Raw genomic sequence first — 12,671 nt, 5'->3', positions numbered from 1 at the left:
AAAGGTGAAAATCTAAGGGTGCAAGATCAGGTGTGGAATGACTTCAAAAACCAATTCCGTTATAGCGTTTTTTTCAGTCTAGAAGAAGGTGGGTGGGTGTAATCATGGAGTAGCATCACTTCACGCAGTCTTTCTGGTCCTTGTTCTTGGACTGTGTCTACAAGACGTCTCAGTTGCTGACAAAAAATGCCAAAAGTGATGGTTAAATCTCGGGGAAACAATTCATTGTACATCACAATGTCACTGTTCCATCAGATGCATAACATTATCTTTTGTGGACGTGTGCAGCTCTTTATACAGGGAGTTGCTGCTCTGTTTGGGCTCAACCATTTCTTTCTTTTCCTTATGTCAGCATAAAGGGACCATTTCTCATCATCAGTAACAATACAGGATAGGAATAGTCAGTGCTGTTGATGAGCCGATTGATGACGAGCAAGTTTAGATGCACCTGTGGCCATTCACTGATTTATCTGGTTTTGGTGTAGAACATGTGGTACCCATACATCTGATTTTGTAAACCTCCGCATTGCATGTGAATGTCGTACAGTGGTGGAATGACAACAGTTCACTACATTTGCTGGTTCTTGAGTACACTGACATGGATCATTATGGATTAATGATCTTCATCAAACCTGAAAGGTCCTCCTGAACGTGGGGAATAGCTTATGTCAAAACGATCCTCCTTAAAACGAGAAACCCATTTTCTTGCCTTGCTCAGAATTACTGAAGAAGGTGATCAACCTGCTGGTATTGACCAATGGAGTCAGAAGTTACCAGAGATGATCTATTGCTCAGATTCAACAGTAAAGGCGAATGTTCAGAAACAAAGGAATCCAGGACAGAGAAAACAGATGGTAGACACATAACACGTGCAACCATATTTCGAATACAATGTGAAATACATCGCTTCTTGTATTCCTATTCTTCACTTGACCTACATAGCTCAACTGAAGAATGGGATAGTTGCGCAAAAAAGAAAGAAAAAGAAGGGACAGGAGTAAAATTAACAGGGAATACCTCAATTGACATATATGAGTGGTATCCCAAACTTCATTTGATCTGTATAGGTTAACAGGAAGTTACAAATTTAACATATGTCGACTTTTTCGCCTTCGCTAGCACTAGTATCCTATTCTTTAGCGGTTGACCTGTGTAGGTCAACTGAAGTATGGGGTAAAAATTTTACAGGTGATTTTTCCGCTCTGGTACTACTAGCATCTTATTATTCAGATGATACCAGTACTAGCTGAGGCGAAAAGACTGCTGTATGTAAAATTTGTATCCCACACTCTAGTTGAGCCATATAGGTCAAGCAAAGAATAGAATGCTAGCGCTAGCGAAGGCGAAAAATAGCGACATACATAACATTTGTATCCCCTACATCAGTTGACATATATAGGTCAACTGAAGAACAGGATACTTACCATCGTAGTTCAACTTAGGTAAAGGGTGTCACTTTTCTCGTCTTCGATACCACTATAGTCCGATCCATAAACGATGGCAGTTCGTACAGGTCGAGGCAAGGACAGGAAGTTCATTGCTGCTAGTTCCAAACGACAGTTGTGGTACGCGCATACACGTGCTTTGCGCCTGACGAAAGCATGTATCCCACAAATTATGTCTCTGCAACAAATGGAATAAAACTTCAGCAAATAGCTCTCTACGATCATGTTAATGCTCGCACTGCATATAACATTCACAGCAGAGCGCGCTCACAACACTGCTGAACGCTCATTAACTATCAGAGAACACATGATGTAGGTGCTCAGTACAATCCTAAACTCGACCGTCATCCTTCATGACTCTAGCTATAGTATTGTATTCTGCAATTGACATATATAAGTCAACTGAACTACGGGATGCAAATTTTTCGTATGTCGGTCTTTTCGCCTTCGGTAGTACTAGTATGGACTGAAAAATATCTTAGAAATACTATTGCTAATGGAGGCGAAAAAAGCAACAACTGCAAAATTTGTATTCCAAACTGCAGTTGACGAATTCAAACACAATGGAGAACAATATAATATGACAAAGAAATACATGGAAAAAGACAAATTCAGTACAACTTAAAAATAAGATCCTAAACTTACAATACACAAACTCCTCCAGAGAAAACTAAAGCTGGCTTTGAGAGACATCAACAAAAACCACATGCACACATACAAATACACGAGAAACACAACATCACAATAAATGCACTTACACACATACATACAGAAATATAAACCCAGAAGTTTACATCAACAAAATGAGCTAAAATAATAACAAAGATAGCCACCAAAAAAACTTTACCTAACATAAGAAAATGAAGAATGGTGCACTAGCGCCAAAACTCCAAATCACTACCTTAACAAGCCAAACCAAGTGCACCTTTTTCCTTAATTATTATTTCCCACTCCTCATCCCAACATAAAATTAGTTAACAAGTTTTGGAGAATACAGTTGCCCAACACATTTAAGGAAACACTTCAATGGGCAATAAGTATTGGGCACACTTCATGCTTCCAAGAATATTCATCTAAATGGCTGTGTGGCTTGGAAATGCGTCCTTTCCCCTTCCCTAGAACAGAATTGATGGCTGAACAATGACCTCCTATACTAATGGTACAATCTGCAGTAGCTGAACTTCAGAATTTAATGTTATGATTCACAACAAGGTGCTGAAAACCCCTATTGCCCAAAACCCTGTAGGCAGAAAACCCTTCTGAACTAACAACAGAACTCTTGGCCACATGATCTTCAATTAATTTCGCCAACACTTTCTCCGTTATATTAGAAACCAGTTTAAAAACCACATTGTCACAATTTGTTACTGAAATTACAGCCCTCAAAATCCATAATCCCACCACAGGTTCCCCCCTTTGATGTTTGGTTTTGTCAAAAGCAAACCCATCAATTTCGATCATAACATCCGCCCCCCTCCCCTCCCCAAAGGTCCCCTATACTCTATGCATTCCCCACATAGTTCCCTACAAAAAGATTACCAGTCTAAATGGTATGTTCACTCACATGACATTCATGTACACACAACCACACAAGATACCTCAAACACCAACAGCATGTAATTTTTATTATATACCTCAAGGCCAGCTTCGATTTTGCAAACTATGCTCCTCGTCGAATTGAACGCCATATTCAGTCTTTGGTACACCTCCATACGAGTAAATCATGTGTACAATGCGCTGATACACTTATCAGGTGCATATAATTGCCGCACTCACAACATCTAAAATAATTAGCAATAAGACCATATAATTCCAAAAACCGAATGGTTCACATCACATCTACACCCAAAGCCTGCTTTAAGTCTTCCATATCCATAGGAATACATAAATTTGCATCTACAAACGAAAATCAAAAAAATAAAAGTTGTCCAGAATGAAAAGCAGTTCTTCCAAATTATTGTAAACTCACTAAGAGTGGAAATAAATACCAAATGAATTGGAACAAACAATAGATTTAAATTAATACAAGTGACAAAAATATTACACTGTATCTAGCATTGTCTTAAAAAAAACGTTTCAATTTACAATGATGGCACTTAGCCATAGATGATAACTGACTTCTTATCTAAGGCTCGAAAATAAAGATATTAATATCTATGAGTAAAATACAACATCATTGGTCAAAGCCAATGGGTCACACCCATTCTTCAGCTGACCCCTGTACTATGTCCAGTGTTATTATCCCCATGCATGCGGAAATATTTTGGGCTGCCTCTGCTACTGTCACCCCTCTGTTGAACTGAAACGGGAGAATATGTGGGAAGTGTTCAGATTTCTCTACTTGGCACTCCATTTCCTAGTGTCCTCAGCTCGAGTCAGTATCTCCAAATGACAAAATGTAAATATATGAATTCAGATAACAACAGTGAACTACAATAAAAAATGACATTCTGTAAATAAACCCGTAGCAGCCACAGTACAAACATGCAAAAGAAAAACGTTACGAATTTGTGCGTTTGCCCAGACATGTACAATTTATGAAGCAATCGGTCTCCCACGTAGGGGTTCACTGGGATCCGTCACTCCTCTGTGGAACCCTCAGGGTACCTTTTTCACTTACTGCTTGTAGAATCAGAGGAATTTTGCGGATGAACGCTGCTCCCTACTGAAAACGAATTTCCACTGCACTTCAGTCTCATGAATAGAGCTTCAGTTTCTTTCTTGGTTGTACCAAAGCTACAAAATTGGGTGTTATATCCGACCATTAATACAGTCTTTTTCTCAAACTCACTCATGACGAAATGAAAACAGCGGAGCTGAGGACAAAGAGATGCGAGTGTTTCAAATTACACGGCACCAACACCACTTAGAGATAAGATGGTGCTGACAGTACCTGTGTCTAACACTAGGAAAAGTCAATAGCAGTTCCTATGGTCGTCTATATTGCGACATCACGTCACGGTTACAGGAAGTCCTGTGAAATGAGATCACAGGGAAAATCTAGAGAGTAGAAATATTTCTACTCTATGGGAAAATCTATGATTCATTTCTCCAAAGTCCGGAGGTGACATCAGTAATCAAAGAATCTAGAAAGCACACAAAATGTAACTTGACACCCTACTGTCAATGTGATGATTTAGCAGCTTCTGGTGTAAATCACATGATGTTCAATTGCTGGCGTTATGAGAAATACAAAGTCAATGGGGCTCTTGAGACTTGGTCACTGGCCGCCACTTTACACTATCCCAGTTCTTGTAGATACAATCAAGAGTGTACATGGCGCCATAGACAGGTTTATAGCATAAAATCTAAGAGGAATGGTGCTCACTGAACTTAATTCACAAACTTAATTAACTGCTTTAATATAAACAAGTGATTAGCTGTCATTTACATATAGTAGTTTAACATTTTCAGTCTGAAGATAAATTTACGAATATATACCCCAAATGCTTGTATAATGAAGGTCAAATATTATTTGGCTATGTTTGTCATACTTTTAGTGTTTCATGGCTAAAAGGTATGTATGCTAGAATTCAATAATAAATGTTTGTATAATGAAGGTTAAATATTATTTTGCTATGTTTGTCATGCTTTTAGTTTTTCATGGCTAAAAGGTATGTATGCTAGAACTCAATATTAAATTAAAACTAAAATGTAACTTGCACCCTCTGTATGTACAGTGCTAGAGTCCTAGACTGTGGTGGTAAACAGTCAATGGCTACACGTTTTGAAATTAGCTGCTACTTTTCCAGTGGCGTTTCTATTGTCACAGGGTAACCGACGCTGCTTGGCTGCAGCTTCAGTTTTTCTCTGATACAAGCTGATATTCTCAATGGTAACCTAATGATTTTAGTACCGGTAATTGCAGTGCGATGCATGGTTGAGTGCAACATTTAGAGGGGTACAGTCTCACTTCTTACATTTGCAGCGCTTCCAGGGGACACTGTGTGACCTGACGGCAATGGATGTAATGCCAGTGGATGGACCTTTGGCCCCAGATGTTGGTATCTGTGGTCGAAGGGATGGACATATCTGTTCAGCTGTTTAAGCGTTTGTCTTGGTAAACCTACAAAATATGGCGCGGTTTTCGCGGTAGGTTTAAGGTAAGTTTTATGGCTCCGAGGCCAGATTCAGCTGTCCCAGCGCGTGATTTCAGGAATTTGGGATCACCATACTTTTATTTGACACAACATACAGTGGTTAATTACATCGCATGATAGTAACTGAGCAAGAGAAATCTTTACGGTATCTTCCATGTATTCGACATTTGCAAACAACATCAATAATAAAAGAGATGTGAAATGAATTCGCAGTTGCTGTATAATTGAATCACGCCACTGAAAATTTCTGCCGGACCGGGACTCGAACGTCGATTTCCCGCTTTGCGTGTGTTGTCCGCTTTAACCGCTTTTTTATTTGTTACTTTTTAAACATTTCCAGGCTGGCCAGCTCTTCAGCCTTCGTCATTAATCTGCGAGGATGCTATGATCCGGCAGACTCGTCTTCCCTATAGCCCAGAAGCGGCGCATTAACACTTTGGCTATCCATGCATGACTTATGACCAGACTCAAACTTTCATAAGTCGTCATTCATGCGTCACAACAACGGAGTAGTGCGATGCTATATTGCGTCGTACTTATAAAAAACATAGGCACTGGAATATCGTAATAATAAAAGAGTCTACGCAGCACCATGAATATAACCGAAGGTTTACTTTCCATTGCGTTAACCTTTAACTGCTGAGGTGCGGAGAACGCGCATACGTTGCATAACGTAATTGTAGCACTTTCCTGTGCTCAGTTTCCCCCCGCCCTTTCAGTAGTTTCTGAATCACGTAGTTGTGAGTGAACCAGCTGTTCCCTAGATAGCCGAGTTAGAATTAATTAAATGTTGACTGCGGTCTTTCAGACCACCCCTCAGAGCTGGCGTGATTATTTACAACGAAGGGGTTATTTTGTTATTCTGCTTTACAGATTGTACACATAAACAATGGTACTAAAAGGTTAAAGGTGTATCAACAACATATACCCTCAAAAAAACAGGTACATGTTACTGATGAAAATTTTGATGTGGTAGTGGAGAGTTCGTTGGACGAAACAGACGACTCAGACCTTAGTAACGTAGAGGATACATCCGAGAATGCTGAAAACGATGAAACTGATTACAACATTCATTCAGAAATTGATGTTTCAGACGTTTCATCATCTGATGAAGAGCTAGACATGGAACACACACAAACCTCAAAAAGTTCTTATGGCAAGAACAGGTACAGGTGGTTAAAGAATGCACAAAATAGAGCTGTTAGAACTCCGTCACATAATATTATCATAAAATTACCCTCATCAAAGTTGCCCAAAAATGAAGAGCATGAACCTCTTTCCATTTGGTATAAGCTAATGGATAACGAAATGATGGATGACATTTTGAAATGGACGAATAAAAAAATTGCTGCTTATAAAAATAATTTCACAAACGAAACATGGCCTGAACTCAATGATATAAATGCAATGGAACTGAGAGCGTTTTTAGTGTATTGTTCCATTCAGCAGTGTTCAAATCAAATCATGAAAATGCTAAATATATTTTCGCAACTGATGGTTTTCCATTGGATTATGAGCAAAAATAGATCTCTTGTATTACAGCACTGCTTACGATTCTACAATGCAGCAAACAGGAGTGAAAGATTATTGAGTGATAAGCTTGAGGCTACATCTTTTATATTTGAAAGATTTATTTCTAATTCTCAAAGCCTGTACAATTTAGGAGGAAGTGGTACTGTAGATGAAATGTTTGTGTCTTTTGTTCTCTAAATGCCACAAAAACCTGCCAAATATGGAAACAATATTATTAGTATGTGCGACAGTAAAACCAACTACTTCTACAAAGGGTACGTTTATTCTGGAAAAGGTTCTGAAAGCCAAACTTGAGCCTGTGAAGAGAAGAAATTTTAGTTAACCAACTCAATTCGTTGTCCACTAATGTAAACCAATTTACGACACTCATCGCAATGTTACTGCTAACAACTGGTTTTCATCTATTGAGTTGGTGGACTATTTGATAAAAAAGGACTTACATATGTTGGAACTACGAAAAAATTAAAAAAAGAAGTACTTAAGGAATGTCTTCCCAACAAAAACCGTGAAGTAGGATTTGCATTATTTGATTTCAAAATATTATGTTCCTACATACCTAAAAAAATAAATCAGTGGTGCTAATTTCATCAATGCACCATTCTGATGAAATTGGTCGGCATACAAAGAAGCCTGAAATTATTGCCTATTTTAATTTCGTGAACGGGGGAGTAGATGAGCTGGACAAGAAATGCGCAGCTGAAGAACAAGAGGTTGGCTAGTGGCAATTTTCTGCTGAATTGTAGATTTGAGTGGTGTAAATGCATATGTACTGTGCAGCACTCAATTGACCAACCCAACAGAAAGTGGAATATTTCTAAAAATGTTAACATGTGTGTTAGTGTTACCTCAGATGCAACGACGCGCTGTAAGCTATAGATTGCCACAGGAACAAAGAGCGACAGTCACCCGAGTTCTTGGACGCCACGCACCCGAACAACAAACACCAGTCCTTGAAGAAGGAGGCAAAAACAGACGAACATGCTACCCCTGCCCACCAAAATTGAAGAGAAAAACGGCTTATACCTGTGACACGTGCAAAAAACCTTATTGTGTACAATGAGCTACATTTCAGTTCAAAAACTGATGCTGATGTTGTGCTCTTGCAGTTTTTTCTACTAAATGATAAAAAATTCTAAAGTATGTATTAAATTACTCAGATTGTCTTATAGTTCACTGTTCCAAAGAATGATTTGTACTATGAACAAATTTTATTGGTTATTTTAATAAAATATTGTGTCTCTTCTGTTCAGCTTATGTTCGAAATACATTTCATGAAACAAGACAAGGAAAGGTGGCAAAAAATATGTTTCATAAACAAATTAGTATTTCCTCTAGTTGTTTTGCATTTGTTTGAAGTAGTTATAAATGTAAAATTAAATAACACGTCATATTGATGCTTGTACAACACATTCAATACAGCGGTCTCACAGACTGCGCCTCAACGTTAGTGCTACAAGATCGGCATGTCGTCATTTAAAGGTTATATCCGAGCCTGATTCTATTCAAAAGGTTCAAATGGCTCTAAGCGCTGTGGGATTTAACATGTGAGGTCATCAGTCCCCTAGACTTTGAACTGCTTAAACCTAACTAACCCAAGGACATCACACACATCCATGCCCGAGGCAGGATTCGAACCTGCGACCGTAGCAGCAGCGCGGTTCCGGACTGAAGCGTCTAGAACCGTTCGGCCACAGCTGCCGGCGGGATTCTATTCCCATTTCCCTTGCTAGTTTCCTCGTCCACGTTCATATAGCACAAGTGAAGACACGATTTACGGGTGCACATCGTCGCACCTTGATTGCTGCCTGTAGCAAAAATTACGACATGAGATACTTCGATGCTAGTCTTTTATTCATACATTGAAGCAAGTGGACAACTTCTTAACAAAACAGTAAATGAAAATAAAAATATGAAACCTTATTACAGAAGGTGTCAAAGAACTATGAAGTATGAACTTTGGTAGAAGGAGCGCAAAATGGCGAGGATCGTGAAGTGTGTGAATTATGTTTCTAGGTTATGACTATAACGTTACGTTAAATAATTACATTATAGTAAGTTTAATTGTGAGTTTGGCATATACTTGTAATATCCTTTTGAAGACAATCAACTATGAAAAATGACAATCGCGAGGTGTATGATTTCTTTCAAACCATATACAAAGTTCCCTTATTTAGATGATTGTAAATATTTGAAAGTCCGCCTCATAAATACATCACGCCCCAATTCTAAACTTACCGTGAAATCAGAACTTCAAAATGGTCCACTTGCAACCTTGGATGAAAAGGTTAAAAGTGGCGAACTAATTCATGATGAATATCAAAGAAAAGTTGTTGAAAAGCTGCAGAAAGTTTATAACGACATTGAAAGCTATATTCCACCCGAAAGTGGCATCTTCAGTAGATTCTTTAAAGGAGCCAAGAGAAAAATTCCTAAAGGTCTCTACATTCATGGAGCAGTAGGTGGAGGAAAAACTATGCTTATGGACATGTTTTACGAATGTTGTAAGGTAAGAAGCCCCAACTTATGCTATCTTTGTTTGCAGATGTATCGCTTTATACAAGTATGACATATCCTCATATTCCCTATACATTCCAGACAGAAGATAAAAGACGTGTTCACTTCAATGCATTTATGTTAGATGTTCATGCAAGAATTCACGAAGTCAAGAAGACGGTGGTGAAGTCATACGATACCACAAAACCACAGCCATTTGATCCTATTGCTCCTGTTGCTAGAGACCTAAGTAACAAAGCCTGGTTGTTATGCTTTGACGAGTTTCAGGTAAGTCAGTAGTGTAGTGGAGATAAGTGTTGGCGCTGCCATAGGAAGCATGCCAGCATATTAGATTGCAGTACACCAGCAAGAAGTTAAAGCCATTGTTTATGTTTTTTTTTCCTTGTACACAGTGAATCTGTGAATATAAATAGGCAGGTATTCAGAAACGTTATCTTTTTGAAACACAATTTTGCCTTTTATTGCAGGGAAATTCATCATACTTACTCTGCAAGCCTCTTTGAAATACATGACAGATGGTATATAGCATGGTACCATATTATTATTATTATTATTATTCGTTACAGTCAACTTTGGACTACGCTAAGCATCAGTCATTTCTTGTGCTTTTTCTTGCGTTCTTCCCAGTACTTCTTCATTTTTTCTGAGTGGGCTTCTTTACGTTCTTGCGACCAGGTTGTTCCCGTCTTCTTTGATTGCGTTCGGTCTTTGAATCCCTGTATTTTGTTGATGGCATTCCTATATTCCATTCTGTTGTAAACTGTCTCTGGTATAATGTTCATTTCTGCAATGTCTTCTTTTACTTCTTTCAGCCAGTTAATTTGTGTCTTTCTGCTTTCCATGTATTCCAGGATTTTCTTTGCCGTTCTTTCTGGTGCCATTCTTTTGACATGCCCATAGAAACTCAGTCTTCTCTTTTTAAAGGATGTTGTCAGTTTTTCAATTTTCTCGTATAACTCTTTATTGGATCGCAATTTATAATCTTGTCCATCCTTTTTAGGTCCTAAGATCTTTCTCAGTATTTTTCTCTCTTTTATTTCCAATTTCTCCAACAGACGTTTTCTGTTCAGTGGGATGCATTCAATCGCATAAAAACTTCCTGGTTTTATTACCGCATTGTAGTGCCTGAGCTTGGCATTGATGGAGATCGACTTTTTATTGTATACATTTCGGCATAGCTGGTACGCCGTTTCCATCTTTATTGCTCTTTCCTGTAGTGAAACATTTGGTAACCCTGTCGGTGTAATCCATTCCCCTAGATACTTAAATTTATGAACTCTCTTAATTATTCCATATTTAGTTTGCAATGTCTGTGTTGGGTCTGTTTTGTCCTGTATCATCAGTTCTGTCTTTTCATACGATATTTGTAGACCTGTCTTCTCAGCGATCTCATGCAGCATTTCTATCTGAATCTTTGCTGTTTCGATGTCATCTGCCAATATTGCCATGTCATCAGCAAATGCCAGACATTCAATTTTTGTTTTATTTCTTCCTAACGTTATCCCATTTTTCACTCCAGCTTCTGGCATCTTCTTTCTCCATTCCCTGACCACTTTTTCAAGGACAATGTTAAACAACAGTGGGGAGAGCCCATCCCCTTGTCTAACACCTGTTCCAATTACAAACGGTTGTGACAATCTACCCAAAAACTTCACTTGCGATTTTGTTCCCGTAAGGGTTTCCTGGATTAGACTTCTGCTTTTATCATCAATCCCAAATTCTTCTAATGTGTTAATCAGGGTTGGTCTATCAATAGAATCATATGCTTTTTTGAAGTCTATGAATGTAATTACTAGATTTTTCGATGTGCGTGCGCGAAGTTGTATTATGGAGAGTAGACTGAAAATCTGTTCACTGCATGATCTTCCTTTTCTAAACCCAGCCTGATATTCACCCAGTTCTTTCTCTACTTGATTTTCAATCCTGTTTTGTAGTGCCTTGGATAGGATCTTATAGGCCACTGATAACAATGAGATACCTCTGTAGTTATTTGCATTTGTCTTGGCACCCTTCTTATGTAACGGATGAATCAATGCTGTCTTCCATTCCTCCGGAATCTTCTCTGTATTCCAAATCTCTTCAAACAGCGCCTCGAAATTATTTATTAAGTTTTCTCCTGCGTATTTCAGTAGTTCCGCTACTAACGAATCTTTACCAGATGCTTTATTGTTTTTCAATCCTTTCAAGATCTCTTTAATTTCTTCTTTATTAGGTGGTTCAGAGTCTGGTAGCTTATTCTTAGGCATCTCAAATGTCAAGGTTTCATCAGGTCTTTTGCAGCTTAGCAGCGTTTCAAAGTAGTTCGCTAGGTGTTGGCAATTTTGTTCCACGCTGGTGATCAGATTTCCTTTTTCATCTTTGAAGCAGAGTGTCGGTGGTTTATATCTTGTTATTGTAGTTCTGAATGTTTGAAAGAAATTGCGTGTATTGTTCTTAGAAAATTCATCTTGTATTTTCTGTATTTGTTGTGTGTCATATTTCCTTCGTTCACTTTTAATGATTTTCGTCGTTTCACGTCTTTGCGTTTTGAACTGCTCCCAGTCAGTTGGCCTTTTGGTTGAGTTGTATTTCTCCCAAGTTCTGGCTCTTTTCTGTAGTGCTTTCTCACAGACCTCATTCCACCAGGGATGCTTTTTCTTTTTGGTTAGTAAAATTGTTTGTTCTGTTACGTCTCGTATTGAGGTTGCAATTTCTTCCCATTTGTGACTTTTGATTTTATCTGTCTTTTCTTTGTAGTCGTCTAAGACTTGCTGATTGAGCATTAAGTCCTGTACTCTATATTTGGCTATTTTTGTTTCGTCACTCTTGTGACTTCTTTCTGGTGTTAATTTCATCTTAATTTTGGTCAGATAATGGTCAGAATCAAAGTTGGCCCCTTTCACCACCTGTACATCTTGAATGTCCCTTGAGTTATCATAACTTATTGTCACGTGATCAATCTGGAACTCGCCAAGTAATTTGTTCGGTGATTTCCATGTTGTTTGTTTTTTGGGATTCTTCTGGAATTTAGTTGTCATAATGTTCAATTTGAATTTCTCACAAAACTCTACTAATCTCTGGCCATTCATGTTAGTTTTAG

The 12,671-nt window shown here is 38.3% G+C and overlaps 1 protein-coding gene across 1 annotated transcript in view; it reads left to right on the top strand.

Moving 5' to 3' along the window:
* Positions 1–9,049: 9,049 nt before the first annotated feature.
* LOC126203037 (putative ATPase N2B) overlaps positions 9,050–12,671 on the top strand; it is a 118,669-nt gene continuing 115,047 nt past the window's right edge. Inside the window, exons 1-2 of the mRNA XM_049937274.1 lie at positions 9,050–9,584; positions 9,674–9,859. Of these exons, the coding sequence (XP_049793231.1) occupies positions 9,195–9,584; positions 9,674–9,859 (576 nt within the window). The 5' untranslated portion in view covers positions 9,050–9,194. The remainder of the gene's footprint in view (positions 9,585–9,673; positions 9,860–12,671) is intronic.

The sequence above is a fragment of the Schistocerca nitens genome, chromosome 9 (genome assembly GCF_023898315.1).
Source record: "Schistocerca nitens isolate TAMUIC-IGC-003100 chromosome 9, iqSchNite1.1, whole genome shotgun sequence".
NCBI lineage: Eukaryota > Metazoa > Arthropoda > Insecta > Orthoptera > Acrididae > Schistocerca > Schistocerca nitens.
This window is presented reverse-complemented; position numbering and strand designations above follow the sequence as displayed.